The sequence below is a fragment of the Melopsittacus undulatus genome, chromosome 14, assembly GCF_012275295.1.
Source record: "Melopsittacus undulatus isolate bMelUnd1 chromosome 14, bMelUnd1.mat.Z, whole genome shotgun sequence".
Classification (NCBI taxonomy): domain Eukaryota; kingdom Metazoa; phylum Chordata; class Aves; order Psittaciformes; family Psittaculidae; genus Melopsittacus; species Melopsittacus undulatus.
The window spans coordinates 2,835,995-2,851,617 of record NC_047540.1 but is presented as its reverse complement, the minus strand read 5'-3'; the positions used below and the strand labels follow the sequence as shown (position 1 = coordinate 2,851,617).

Below are 15,623 nucleotides of genomic sequence, written 5' to 3'. Positions count from 1 at the left end.
ATTATTACTTTGAAAATGTCATCTAAAGTATGAGAAACCACATACAAAGTATCTGCAAGAAATCCAAGTCCCATTCACCACAAATCAAAGTCAGGTAATTCTTGGGCAGGGTGTTTGGGGGGTTGTTTCCTTGAGTAGGTGCATGTTGGTGTTAATTGTATATCAAAATCCCTTGTCAGTACCATTAGCAGTAACTAGGATGAGAAATACATGGTTATTTCTAATGAAACAAAGGGGTACACCACCATTCCAGGCACTGCTTCTCAATGGAAGCGAATGCAACGAGGTACCTGTGTAACTAACTAGTTGTACCCAGCAAACAGCCATGGGAAAGAGAATTTTCTGTAATTACATGAAAAACCCCCATAAATCTGAATTTTTCCAGAAAAATCAAACAAACAAGACCAGCCACCACCACTAAATACCACTTCAGGAGCTGTTTTGCCAATGCAGTGTTTACTGGCCTCAGACGGGGATGTGGAAATACCAGGATCTCCAACTGCATAAAGGACTTTCAGATGATGCAGAAACAAAGAGCGAGATGCTACTCCTGGGAACAAGGCAGACAACTCAAACTGGGCTTTGAATGGGAACTACAAGTTTCATATTAAAAAAAAGCCACTGCATCCTAGAGCTGTTTTATGTAAAATTTAATAGAATAAGCAATTATTGCTTATGTTTGGGTTTTTGGGGCTTTGATCTCTGTCCCTCCAAGCCAGTTTTTTTCTTGTTCTTATTCTTATTTTTCACGTTGTGAGTTTCATAATACCGGACTCCGACTTTCTTGGAGCGCTGCTGCCTCTCAGCTCGTCTTCTCTGCAAATACACACAAACCACATTAGCAAATCCACACACACAAACCACATTAGCAAATCCACAGTATCCATAGTCTGGATTTGTTTGCAGCATTCAAATGTCATTCACTTTGCATTTCATATACCTTAAATACAGTCAATTCAAAGGAAACATTACTGATGTGAACATATGGACATCTATATGGAACCTACCCGTGCTCTTAAACAAAGGTAGGTAACTTTAATCTTTACAAAAGCTTCTTTACAAGAAGCAATGTGATGTGCACAGGTATGTAAGAGGTCTTCAACAGATGATGTGACAAAACACAAACAGTTTGGCCATCTGCTCCCCTCTGAATGTCTGAACAGCCCATAGCAATACCCTAAAAACCATTTACAGACTTGGTAAGTTCACTTACAAATCCCTTTCCAAGTCCTGCAGACAATATCACTTAGGATGTAATTATTTGGAATTAGTTTAGGCTTGACTATCATGAACGGAAGCCAGCACTGGCTTTCTCTGAAGACAGACCAGGACTTCACACCTACTTCCAAATTCTCTCATCTCCCAGGATTTAGACCCTGCTCTCTTTGCAGAGCCAGTTAATAATGAAAGCAGAACCATTACCCACAAAGAAGTCTCCCCTTCAACACTCTTTCCATTGTGGTTACCTGCTGGACCCTTTTATGGGTCCATGCTCAGCTGGAACATGCTCCTGCACATCGCATGTCTGCAGCAGGTCATCGTGCCTTCACATTCACCCAACCTCAGTGTTGTGGTTTAACCGAACACCAAAACCAGGACACTCAGCCACAGTCCCTGAGCTTTCTCCCTCCTATTAGTGCTCAGTCTCAAAGCCCTTACGTGGTAATGGTCATCTATGCATACAAAAAGCCAGCTCTAGCATTCTGCACGTTTGTTATACTACAAGAAAACACACTTACTTCTTTGGATGTAAGTTTCTTGCATGGCTGTTTACCCAAATCATCATCATCTTCCTCTTCTGCTTTCCTTTTTCTTGTCTTCTCTGTGGTGCCTGCAAACAGCAGAGATCACTACTGGGGCACCTTCCAAAACACCAATCTGCTTGCAGAACTTAAGACTGGGGTCATCATTCCATCTACTTCAGCAAAGCATTCCTTTGGTCGTATTTCAACAGCTTCTACACAAACAGCACGCAAGTTCCTCACCAGAAGATCACTCACTAGTACTATGAAACTGCCCTTGAGACTGCTTAAAGCCCCATGCAAGTCCAGAAGAACTTCACAGTCCTGGCACAATAGGGTTCTCCCACGTAAGTTTTGCCTTTAATCAAACTTACGATGGAAATTGAAGCCGCAGACTCTTGAAGTCACCACAGTAAATCCTATAGCCTGGAGTACTGCTGTGCTTTTATAACATCATAAACCCCTTCCACTCCCTTCTGTGTAACATTACACCATGGGGAACACAAGCTCCCCATAGCACCATTCTTTTGAAAATGCAACATTTGTCTCCACCTTCATTCTCTAACAGAGGGACTTCTACAGACAAGTCTTCTACACAAAGGCTACAGCAAAGGTCATCAGGGAGCCCTTAAGGTAGCTATGGAATGATTTAACTAGCTTTAGGGAACCAAACGTGCAATCAGAGGCTAACAAATGCTTCTCCCCCTAACTCACTCTCTTCTCATGCTTACAGCATTTCCAAGTGTAGATTAAGGACATCTACTAATCATGATTTACCTCTATCTTCAGTTTCTTTGGGTTCTTCAGGCTTCTGCATGGACTTTGCAAACACTTTTTCAGTCAGCTGCTTTGGGATTCTGCAAGAGAGAAAATAAGCAATGAAAGAATGTTGTAACAGAGAATGAAACCACCTCTGAGATGTTATCAGTCTTCAGTGGATCCCAGCAGCAAAGCCACAGCCTTCGCACCTATAAAACATCTCATGGTAATTGTCTCTGGAGTTACTGAGCTTGTGTGCTGCACAAAGGGACAAAATGTAACACCTAACCTTGACATCTCAATCCTCACGATGAGCTTTGCTAAAATGGGGCCTGCTAAAAGAGCTAGGATAGATGCAAGTGTATGGACACTTAGCTGGTGCATCCAGGTAGGACAGCAGCCTTGGTATTGCCCAGCAGGGAAGAACCCAACATCAAGGAGAGATCCAATGCTGCCACACAGAAAACCAACAGATTTCTAATCCATAGCCTAAGTAGCAGCTTTCCAGAAGAGAGAGCACTTTGTCATGCTGCTAAATAGGACTTATCCAAATAATCTTTCAAAACCAAACTACTGCTTAGGCAAAGTTCAGATTTTTCTGGCTAAACTAGATTAAGCTGTGGCAGCTTGTGTGTGGCAACACAGTGGAAGCAGCCAAGCAAGTCACGAATGGAGAGAAACTACAGCAGCATCACATTAACCCTTTTCCCCACACATTCAGATACCTGATTGCTGAGAATCTCTTGGCTTTGGCTTTATCCAGAAATCTTTTGTATTTTGCAATCTTCTCATCCAAAGCCTTAAGAACTGCTTTAGAGCTATCCTTGGCACCTGGTACAGCCACCTGCGATTCCTCCTCTACTAAGTCTTGATGTTGCTCATTTTCCTCTTTCTCCTCTTCCTGCTCCTCCTCTCCAGAAGAATCATTGTCTGTTTCAAAGCCTGGCACATCTACAGGAACCAGGTCTTCTTCTGAGAACTGAGGTGCCACATTAATCCTCCCAAAGTTCTGCCGAACGTGGGACATGAGCTGCTTGATTTCAGTGTCTGTATTATTCTTCTCTTCTGCTGCCTCCACACTTGATTCTAGGGACTCAGAGATTTTCTCCTCATTATTATCTTGGCTTGATATCACAGCTGCTGGCAATGCAGGAGGCTGGAAGGAAAGAATGTAATGGATACATTATTCACAATGTCTGGCCCAGCATCTCCTATAGTGATTTCCACTTTATCTCTTTGAAAGATGACAGGCTAACTATAGGATAATTGCTGACATTACTGGCAGTGAGGTGCTGTAAAATGGTCAGACATCTCTGCAAAGAGCATTGCTGCCTGGTCCTTAAATTCAAGTGAGTGTCACCTGAATCACCAGAGTGGGCAGAGCCCAAGCCATGCACTGCCCAAATTACATGGCACTCCACCAGGCAAGACAAGTATGTGAGAAGAGGTGCAAGCATCACATTCTAACCTGGGGACCTGTTTCTGCATTTGGTGGTTTCACAAAGAATGGAATTCTGCCCCTCTGCCAGTCATTAAGAACCATCTTGCTCACAGTCTGCAGGTCAGGCTCACCACCCTGGAAAGAAAACAGTAACAACTGATGTCCATGTTTGCAGGGCATACTGCCTATTACATATAAGTAATAGAAACATTCCCATTTCTCTCGGTCAGGAACAGGCCACATGCTCTTCCAGCCTGCAAATACACAAGACTGTCACACCTTTAGCAGTTTTCCAGTCCTAGAAGCAAGCTTCTCAAGGAAGTCTTCTGTATCATTCCAGGAATCAATTTTGTACGTCTTTCTGATGTACTCTGGTTTGGCTCTTTCCAGCACAGCACTAATGTGATCCTCAGGGCTCTTAATCTTTTCGACTTGAACCTGAAAATGAATGGTGAATATCAACCCTTTGGAAAGTGTGCATTCATTTTGAACCCATCACATTGACACCAGCAAAGGTTTGCCAGCATTTTGCACAGACACGTACCACTCCCTTCAGCACAATGTCTGTTTCTGTGTCTCCAGATGGATAAACCACGCCTGGGCAGTCAATGAGGAAAATCCGCCGCATCAAGGTGATGTATTGCCACACCTGAAAGACATCAGCAGTTCCCCATGTTACCTCTTTCCACTCTGCTTTTTAAATGCATGGTTTTAATACACAGGACTTAGGAACTTGGTATTAATACACAGAAATAGAATGTAACTTTGTAAGCCAGTCAAGGCATATTCCACCTTGCTCCTTCTGTTTCAAAGCCATTCCTGTGGTCTTTGCATCCAACTATTAACTCACAGGAACAAGATGAGGAAACTACAATTACGACAAACCGATATTCCATGTTTTTCTTCTTCCATGATCCTTAACTTGGGACATTTAGGAGTAAAAGGAACAAGCTAGCAAAAGGGATTCCTGTAACTCTGTTCTCTTGCTTACTGTCACATTCTTGAAGAGAGTTAGAAAACCAGCACTAACAGAGCCTGACAGCACAAATGAACCCAACTCATTTGATGTAGGAGAGCACAGATGTTGAGCCAGGGCAAGCTGAGCATTCAGATCACAGCACTACAGTGCAGGCAGAGCAGGAACTCAAGAATGCTTCCAGCAGCAATGCTTCAGAGCAATGACTGTTGACCAGACACTACTCAGACTCACAGTTATGTAGCCCAGACAGTTCAAGAGCAAGACTTGAAAATGTCATTGAGCTAATTTTATATGACGTCTGCCTTTGACAATGCACTTACACAATTAATTTGTATCTTTAATAGAGGGATGTCTTCCTACCTTAGTTTCCCCTGCAATAGGGGCCACATTGCAGACCTTCTTAGACCGTAACGTATTGATCACTGAGCTTTTGCCAACGTTTGGGTAACCAATGAACCCCACACTGATCTGCTTCTTGTCAGAGTGTAACTGTTAAGAAAGAGAATGCTTTTAATACCTCATAAAGACAGAGTTACTACAGTTCTACTGTTCCCTCTGTATTGAAAGGCAAAGGGGACTCCTAAGCAGCAGATCAAAAAATGAGATCAGCTCTCATTTTTATCAAGAGAAATACAGAAGGGTACAACCAACTTGCCACCAAAGAACTCCAAGCGCTGAAGAAAATATCTGCTATTTCAAAAGTAAGACATAATCCCCTTGTGCTCCTGGCTGCTCTAAAATTACTTGTGAGCACCTCAGTTAGAAACCATTCAGGCTGAGAGGACAGAACATAGATATGGCTTGAAGAGACAGTAATCTAAAGACAACAGAAGGTGTCTTTCTTGGATAAATGAAGACATTAAAAGGATAATACCTCAACAGAATACATATACATGCGGGATATGAATGGGAGTGAAATATGTTCCTTTCTTCTACATGTTCAGCTGAGACCTAGGAGTGTCTATGAGACACTGTCTACAAGAAACCTAGGCCAGATTGGTGGTGAAACCAACTCTTTCTGGATCTCCTCAGTTTGACAAACACTTTGAATGTATTTAAAGGATTATTTTCCATTTTTTCTCCAGAGAGGGGAGCTTTATTTATGAAGCTGCTGATGGCATGGCCACAGAGAATGTACTGAACCCCAAATGCTAACACAAGACTCCACACTAACCCCCACGGCCCAAACATCAATAGAAATCCCCCGAATGGTTCCATACCTTTCCAAACTGCCTTAGAAGCTGTATGAAAGCACCTTTGCCAAAAGGGTTTGTGAGGCTGGCATGAAAAGCCAGTGTTGGATACTCCTGGGACAGGACAGCCACCCAGCGCTTCTAAAGAGGAAAACATTACTTGGTTAGGAACCCTGTGCTGTGGAGGTGGTGAAACAATCTGCTTCGGAGCAGAAGTGCACAGCATCTTCACTTGGGTACAAATGCAGCTGTCTACGAAAACTGCTGTGTAAGAACCTCTGAAGCATTTCAGCAAGGCAATAGCTAAAAACACTCAGTATTGTTTTTATAAAAGACAAACCATTTCCCAAAAATGCCTTCACTGCTAAAACTAATTAGTTTAAAGACATAAAGCAAACCAGCTGTGGTGGATATGGATCTTACGTGCACGATCGTTTAGAATACTCTGGAGACATCAGCTGAACTGTTAAATCCAGACAGAGGAAGTAGAGAATTTGTGGCTGGTGAGGGTTGCTCAACTCAGCCAAACCTGGACAGATTTACATTGTAATTGTTACTTTTATAGCAGGCAAGCAGAGCCTTCCCATTGACCCAGTTACATTGTGCACTTTGAGAATGAGGACTGGCAACAGCATTAAAGCAGAAGCTACAAAAGGAACAAAGAAGGTCCATGGAATAACAAGTAGGAATGCACTTACAGTAGCCCAGGTAGGAACAAGATCACATTTGTTCAGGACAAAAATGAGATGTTTCCAGTGTTTCTCCTTTTTAAGATAAGATTCCACGTGAGGGGAGCGAGTACCCATGGGATCCCTGGCATCAAGAACTTGAACAACAACATCTGATGAATCTATAACCTGGAAAAAACCAAACCACACAGAAGGAAAGGATTTTACAGAAAGCCAGACATCTGTCCTTCAAAATGAAAACTAGTTATTTGCTAAACTGCATCTAAAAACCTTGTATCCTTCACAATCAAGTTACTTCCCCACAGAGCAGTGAAGCTCAGACTAACACCCATTGATAATCCATTCACTTTTCTCCCAACTCCCTGCCAAATCCAGATTGGACACTTTAGTAGCTTTTACCTGTTCTTACACACCAGGAAGATACTTGTAACACTTGGGGAAAGAAAACACTGCACCCACATGGGAAAATTAGTTGCTTCAGTAGACAAAACCCAGTGTTCACCATCCATTCCGCAGCAATTCAACCCTGCCTTTTCAGAAAGGATCAGGATATAAAGTATGTTTTCTGGACCAATATGAAACACACAACCAAGGAGGAACCTGCTGTTAGCCCACTAAGCATCTCCAGCAGGGAGCTGTCATTTTACGACTTGCTTCAAGCCAAATGAATTTGTTTCACAGCATTTTCCTGCATTGTTGGCAGGGGTTTACTGAAATCTGTTTGGCTCTATCATTCCCAGGGCTTTCAGATCTAAATGAAAAGGTTTTAATCCACATCCAGAAATTCAGAGCAGACAGTCAAGCACTTCCACACCTAACAGTCACTGAGAGCACACAAACAGTTCTTTAAGTCCTAATTCATTGTCTATCTCTATTTCTCTTGCAGTCAAGGTGGCTCACAGGGAATTGAGGGTCAGAGCCCTCCAAAGATGACCCTAGCAAAGTGCCAGATAGTTTTAGTATGAAGAAACTTCATGGCATGTGGCTGGTTTATTTGTGGTGAAGTCCCAGGGATCCAAAAGGAGTTAACACCACTGCCCTGCCAGTCCATCTGGATCATCTATTTTAAGGATGCATATTCCAGTGGGACATGAGCTCAGTCAGATGTTTGTATTGAATCTCTGCTCTCCTCTACAGCTGGCTATTTCTGTGTGTATGTCCTGTCCTGGTACCAGAAAAAGGGTGTCTGGTTTCAAGTCAGTCAGTTCAAGTAGGCTGACAGGGAAGCGGGCAAGGGAATGACAAACTCAGGACAACTCTCCATGAAAAAGTCTTAACATGTCTAAGAAACTTTACAGCAAATTCCAATTGTACCAAAGCTTCCCTATTGGAGCAATAAACAGCTTTCAGAGCTTTTCTGACTATTGCTGTATGGGATATCCAATGCTGCGCTGAGGCATCTGACTCTATAAAGGCTGACGGCCATGACTCCACTGCAAATTATAAATGTTGCTTACCTTGTAGAGCTCACCCCAGATTCTTTTGGATTGTCCTTTCTTATATATATCCTCTTGTGCTTCATCCCTGGAAGTAGATTACCAGAGACATCAGCAGCCACAATAACAAGGTTACAGTGTTGTCTTCTCTACAGCCATTGACAGACAAAAGAGGACACTGGGCCCAAGTAACAGATAGCTGGGATTCAGCTCCCTCTCCCTCTCCTCCCCCTCGCAGAAAGATCCTACAAGCATGCCCTCTTTCAAAGATCCCTACCTGTCCACTGGTTAGACACTTAGCTAACCCAAAACGTGAGGATGGAATTATGAATAAAGCCACTAGAATCTCATGGAAACAACAATTTGGTTAAATACACAGGGCAAAACAGGATTAAAAAATGCCAAATTCAGCTAATTTCACTTTCCCTCTTCTCATACAGAAACAGTGTCCATGGATGGACTAGGTACTTCTTTAAAAATGAAGCTGGCTTTCCAGAAATGGAAACAACAAATCATTTCTCCTTTCTAGTTACCTTACACCAGTGTCTTCTGTCACCAGGTCTCGGTCCTTGCCCTGATCATAAGCTCCTGATGAGGCTTCAGCATTTTCCACCAGAGACTGCACATCACTAGCAGAAAGATTTGGTCTTTTCCTTTGTGCCTTGGGGCCAAATGTTGTTTCAAATGTTTCTGTGTCAAGAATGTGAACTCTGGAAGTCTAAGGAAAAAGAGGTTGATAAAAACCCCCACAAGCACCGTGTTTTCCATCTCTCGTGACATGCAGAGAACAAGACCTTAGTTCAGCTCAACTCTGCAACCTGCGACCAGAGTTACAGGCATTTTCCTAACAAAGTTTGAGTTCTCCAGCTTAATCTTTGAAAAACATCAGAGTGGATATCTAATAAGCAACAAAACACACTGCACTTGCCAAAGAGCTATGCTTCAGTTCTTTCCCCATAAATGATGTCAAATGTAATTAAAGCTACAATGATGAAAATTCAGCTGCTATCTTTGATCATTTCTTATTTTTCTAACAAGTGCACAAATCTGGCCAAATTCACAGATTTTTGTCAGGGGTAATTACAATCAAAACTGTAGATTTTAAAGCCTTGTAATGAATGCCAACTTTTCTTGGAACAGCATACAATTCATTGCTGAAAGAAGCAATTTGTTTTGGTAATGCACATTTTAGTTCCTTATAACTTTTCCCTTCATTTAAGTAACATTTTTATGACATAAACCTGGGAACTTTCCATCTGAAAAAAAACCCCAGCTCACAAGGGTCCAAAATAATAGTTCAGACATCACGAAAGAAACCTGGAAATAACTAAAACCTGATGTACTGGAAATGAGGGCTGCATGCATGAGATAAAAAGCACATACTGGAGTTCAAATTCATCACATAAGAGTGTCTGTGGTACAAAGGATCCTCAAAAAAGGTCCCTCTGTCACACGAACGATTAGAGGCATTACAGCAGAGGGTGGCAAGCTGCTGCAGGTATTCTAAGCAGGTCCACTTAGACCTGGGATGTTTGAGGGTAAGTTTTCTAATGGGAATTTCTAATAAGTAATAGATCTTCTCCCAAACAAGGGTGAAGTAACAGACAATTTCTTTGGCTTCACATTCTATGTCTAATTCAATGTCTACAGCATTAGGCTCTCAAAACCACCCCTCCCCAAGTCAGCCACTCCAACTGCCCCTTCCAACACTTCCAGAAGACATTACACCAGATGGAACAGAGACAACCCAATTGCCCACAGATAAACCATAGAATGTTTTGTGTTGGAAGGGACCTTAAAGCTCCTCCAGCTCCAACCCCTGCCACGGGCAGGGACCCCTTCCACTGGAGCAGCTTGATCCAAGCCCCTGTGTCCAACCTGGCCTTGAGCACTGCCAGGGATGGGGCAGCCACAGCTTCTCTGGGCACCCTGTGCCAGCGCCTCAGCACCCTCACAGGGAAGAACTTCTGCCTAAGAGCTCATCTCAGCCTCCCCATACTCAGTGTAAAGCCATTATGCTAAATGTATCTGTACAGATGAACAATACCCACATGTGGTTTAATGCGATCATAGAAAAGAGACATCGGCAGCTTTTTTTGCTTCATGACCACTTTGTAAGGATCTTTCATGACATTTTCCATTTCTTCTTGAAACTTTTGTAAGGATGACTGCTTGATCACACGAGTATTTCCTGCATGTAAAAACACACATTGCACCTGACCATTGCTCAGCTTAACTGCTTCAGAGACCCAGGGATGCTAATGAAGTGTTAACACTTTGTTTGGAATCAGAACTATCACTGACAAGAAACAGAGGATTTCACCTGAGATAAACCCCAAATAAGCATAAATATGCCAATCCCTTTCATTTCAAGAAAACATTAAGAGTATCCCTGAGACAGTTAACATACAGAAAGCACAATGTGAGCAAAGAACAACCACCCTTTAGAGGAGTGCGTGGAAAGCAAACCCCCAAGGTACAGGTCCATGCGTGTCCACACCCACAGTCCTTCACCTTTGTTTTCAGTTCCTGTCCCACACAGCACTGAGACCACAGCTCTGCAACAAACACCCTCCAAATCCAGAGACCAACAGTTTTGAAGCTGCTGAGTCTGAAGTTGGAAGAAACTCACCAAACCATTTAATATTTGGTTCCACTCTTGCAACGGTGCCTGGTGCCACTGTTGACTGATACTGTAGAGGCCTGATCACTTTACCGTATTTGTTTCTAAGTGAAAAATGAGAACACGTGTAAAACATGCAAGAGCAGTATACACACCACTAGCACTGCGGTTCACTAGACCACAAGTACACCCACACCATCCAGAAAGACATTTCCTGGAGAACTGGTGCCCCTGAGATCTTCAGCAGGGATGGTGCTGCCAGTAAAGGCTCATTAAGTGAAACACCAGGCCAGAAGAAGTGATGACAGCTCAAGTCTCACTCCAACTTGACCGCACTCTTCATGATGGCTGCTTGTGTCAGACCAGGAATGATTTACTGGGGTGCAAAGGGCACCAAAGTGCAATTCCTTCCCTCATGGGCTCATGTGGAACTTTTCAATCAGCTCTACCCATCAGCTGCTGCAGAGTGCTCATCAGAAGATCATTTCCAAGCTAAGATGTGGCTTAAATTCAGCAATCTTATTCTTTTTTTAATACCTATTCCCCAGGCTGCTGCCTAAACGAAGTGAAATCTGGCAAAACAAACCACAACTGCCAATCTGCACCAGGACTCCCAGAAAGTCCCATAGCATCTACAGCACGGGCAAGCCACATGTTTACAAGGTGGGAGCTGCTCCACAGCCAGTGACAAGCAAGCACAGTGAAGGGACGTCTCACAACAAAGGAGCCATTTGGAACTCAGGCTTTTTGGACATTCTAAGGTGGACTTTTGAGTTTTGTTGTTGTGGGAAATGAAAGAATTCTAGACATTTTGGGGTTCACGACCCTCCGTTGAGATCACAGCAGATGTTCTGCATGACGTGTTTTCCAGCTGTATTCTCTGACACACCACAACACAGGACAAGGCTTCTCAGCTCATGGTGTGACAGAAAACATCACAGAGCGGCTCCACACCGATAAATCACAGGGGGGGTTGGGTTGGAAGAGGGCTTAAACCCCATCCAGCTCCAACGCTCAGCCACGGGCAGGGCCCCCTTCCCCTAGAGCAGTGCTTCGCTCTGCCACAGCCTGCCCACACCAGCACCGGAAGCCACAGTGTGGGTCTGCGCTGATACACGCTCTTCGCGCAACCAGGCCCCGGTGCCCGCACGGCGCGGCCGGCAACGGTACTGACACCGCACCGCTCGCTGCCGTGCTCCCGGTACCGGGCCAGGGCCCAGCCGCGCCGCGCTCACCTCCGCTCCTTCTGCCGGTACATGTTGAGGCGGCGGATGGTGGCCCGGTCCCTCATGTTGGTTCCTCCCGCACCCCCGACGCGATCTGCGGGGACACAACAACGCCAGGTCAGGCCCGGTGCAGAAGGGCCGGTGCAGAGGGGCCCGGTGCACCGGCCCCGCGTCCTCCCCCCCCGCCTCACGTACGTACCGGGGTTGGTGCTGGCTCGGGAGGGGTTAATGGTACTGCGCCCCTTGTACCGTGGCTTCACCATGGTGCCGATGGAACCGCGCTCACCGCGGACCGCAACACCCGACCGGCCGCACCGCCTCACCCACCACACCGGGCAGGAAGCGGCCGCAAAGCCACTTCCGGCGTGCGGAGCTCAACGGCGTGACGTACTTCCGCTAATTCCATAGTCCGCCTGCGCAAGCGCAACGGCGTGTGCCTTCCCGGTCGCCATGGCAACGCGTGTGAGAGGCCCAGCCCCGGTCCCCGCCCGGTGCCTCCCGTTTTCCCGTCGGGTTTTCCGGCACCACCGGCCTCGGGTGCGGCAGAGAGAGGCCCCAAGGCCCCGTCCGGAGCGGCCGGGCCGCTGCTGTGTGTGCGGGGCTCCTGCCCAGGCCAGCGGGAGGGCCGCAGGCCGGTTCAAAGGCAGCGGATGCTGTAATAGCGAGGGTGCTGGCAGAGCATCCCTCATTGTTTGTGGGATGATGTTTGTTCGCAGCAACATAATAAGAATCATTTGGGAGCTCGGCGTCGATGCTGCTTCCCATGAGCGGTGAATGAGGGCGGGCGCAGGGTGGTTTGCCGGTGTAAGGTGCTGGTGGGAGCACACCCACATGCATAGGGCAGCGTTGGGGTGGTCATGGGCACACAGGGTTAATGATGGGTTACTGGTTTCTTACACTTCGGAATGACATTGGTGTTTTGGTGTGCATGTAAAGAATTGCACAGGCGCTGCAGTATCTGAAGGCTGAGCTCCTGTCCCTGTTACTGCCAGGTTATAATAGAGATTGGAAAGATCCTCACCTAAGGGGAATTAACAAAGCTCCACTGAAACGGTGTTAATTTAGACCAGAGATTGGGCTGGGGCCAAACCGCTCAGCACGCTGGGGAATCGTCCCCCAACACAAAGGTCTGGCCCATTGTTCCTAAACCCTTATTAGCAGCAGAGCCTTCACGGCTTGTTCCATTTCCTCCCAGTTCTGCTAATGCTCCTCTAAATCCAGAACAATAACAGAGCTGCTGAGATTTTGTTCTTTTAATGCTTCTCAGCGTTTTGCTTTTAGGTAATGCATAATACAACAGCCTCTTAATGAGACTGGGGAGATGTTTTGCAAGATGGAGGTCTCATGTTGAGCCTGTTTTGGTTAAGCCTATGATGTCTTTTGGGTGGGTTTTTTTTCCCTCTCTCTTACTAGAATTATCTGTGCCTTGGGCATTTAAAAAGCTCACATTGATGTGGGCCTAAGAAATGAATGCCAAATTGCAGATAATTGTTGAAGCTATCAGACTTGAGGCTCATGTAGCAGAGTTTTCCCAGGACAAGTGTGTTTTCTATTAGAGTTGATATCAATCTGTCAGAAGATGCTTTTGATTTTCAGAGTTTTTAGACTAAATAGTTGAGTAATCCTTGCTCTGTTCTCCCCCACTCTTTCTTCCTTTTCCTTAAGAAAACACCCTTTTTATTGTTAGCAAGATAATCTTGGAGCACATCCAGAAAACTGCTGTCTCTTTCTGTGAAAGAATAGAAATAGCCTGCTTTAGACATGAGGTTATGTCGTGGAGAACTTCTCTTGGTAATGCCTCATAGTTACTTGCTGAATCTCCACATTGGAAGCTTTAGCAGGGAGGTCTCAGCACTGCTGTCCCCAGCCCTGCTCATGGTGGGCCCTTTTGTCCCCATCGGAGTGGGCTGCAAGCCTGGATTTGCTGTCACAAGAACAGATTCTCCTGATAACATCTGGGGATTGCATTCAAATTGGAATTGATGCATCCTTTCAGCTGCACTGCCCTCTTTTCCCCTGGTTTCCCTGACCAAAATTGCATTGCTGGGGCTAAGAGTCAGTATTTAACTCGCAGTATCTCTGGCTGTGGTTGTTTACTTGTGTATCTGTTCACATACCAGTCAGATATCCTTCTCTACTCATTTTTTGCCACTCTATGACTCATGAGCCTTTCATTGCTATTGATGCATCCTCCCATTTCAGTTTTTAACTTCTCTTTTCTTCTTTTTGAGTTGCCTGCAGTGGGATCCTGTCCCTGCTGTGTACCCGACAAGACAGAGGGGTCGATGACGGAAGCCCAGCCTGTCAGATCTGCCACACGGCCTCGGCTCCATTGGCATGACTAGCCTGAATGAAATCACTTTGAGTTTTATGTGGCCTCTTCCTTGTCAAAATCCCAGTGAATGCGGTTATGTGATGCCATTGGAATGACTCATTGCCATAATTACATATGTTCTAAGGGGTTATTCCCATTGTATTATTAAAAACTAGGGATGTTTGATTTTTGGCAGGGACTGTCTTCCTTGTATGATCTACAGATTTTGTCAATTAAATGAAGGAAAAGTAGATCTCCAAGACTTCAGGGCAAGACTGGACTTGAACTCAGCACACTTTTTCAGCACAGAATTGAGCTACTTGGTTTTAACAGGGTAAAAGAAACATCAGCCATCTTACTCTCCCTCTTGCAGTGATTCTCTGCAGAACACAAGGACAGAAGTGGGTTTCTTAGCCAGCCTTCAAAATCATCCCAAGCATGGCCAGAAGATACAGTAGATGGTTTATTATCACGGTAGTTTTCCCAACTCAGCTCTTCGGGAATGGGTTTTCAGGGACGGAGCTCACAAGAGTTGAGGCAGGGCTCCTTGGCAAAAACCTCCAGGTTTGATGGCTCCTTAACAGAACAAAACAAAGTGACCCCAGATATCATTGCCTTGCATCTGGACTTCCCAAAATGGTGATGGAAATCAATAGGGAGAAGCTGGAGGGAGGAGAAGTCTGATCTTTCTGACAGGAATGAAGTGGTTATTTGCAATAGAAGCTAAAGCATTTATGTACAAATTCTTACTTTTGTGATTTGATTTTAATAGTCATGAAAAGTGATTTCTTTTATGGAAAGCTGAACATTAGCTTTGTGTGGCACAGGGTTTGATGTGGCCTTTTGGCCTAAATGCTGGGTTCTAACCAGGCATTTGGGCTTGTATAGTAAATAATATATTATCTGGCCAATTGCCTCTGTTTTCCCACCTAAGATCCTGCTGCTCTTCGAAAACCATGGAGATTCTGGCAAGCAGCTCCATCTAAACGATGGTTTGGCATTCAGTTGGGTATAATATATTATGTGTATAAATGCCATTGGTGTGATTTATCTATGGTGACTGGTTAAATACAGCTGGTATTCTGTAATTTTAATAGAGATTTTAAACTGATGATACCTACCATCTCTCCCTGTGAACACTATTGACTTAATACAATCTGTAAATACATGTAAAATCTCCCTTTTAGTGATCTCAGGCAATGTTATCCAAATAGTAGCATT

General features: G+C 44.7%; 1 protein-coding gene across 1 annotated transcript; it reads right to left on the bottom strand.

Moving 5' to 3' along the window:
- Nucleotides 1-635: 635 nt before the first annotated feature.
- On the bottom strand, nt 636-12,450 carry GNL2 (G protein nucleolar 2). Its single transcript, XM_031042941.2, has 16 exons — nt 12,288-12,450; nt 12,098-12,182; nt 10,872-10,966; nt 10,291-10,430; nt 8,773-8,957; nt 8,261-8,327; nt 6,813-6,971; nt 6,142-6,255; nt 5,282-5,410; nt 4,487-4,591; nt 4,222-4,380; nt 3,970-4,077; nt 3,227-3,657; nt 2,520-2,599; nt 1,740-1,831; nt 636-816 (listed from the first exon to the last, which is right to left on the bottom strand). Exons 1-16 carry the CDS (start codon nt 12,349-12,351, stop codon nt 667-669), a joined length of 2,163 nt encoding a protein of 720 aa, XP_030898801.2. The 5' UTR covers nt 12,352-12,450; the 3' UTR covers nt 636-666.
- Between the last annotated feature and the right edge of the window lie 3,173 nt (nt 12,451-15,623).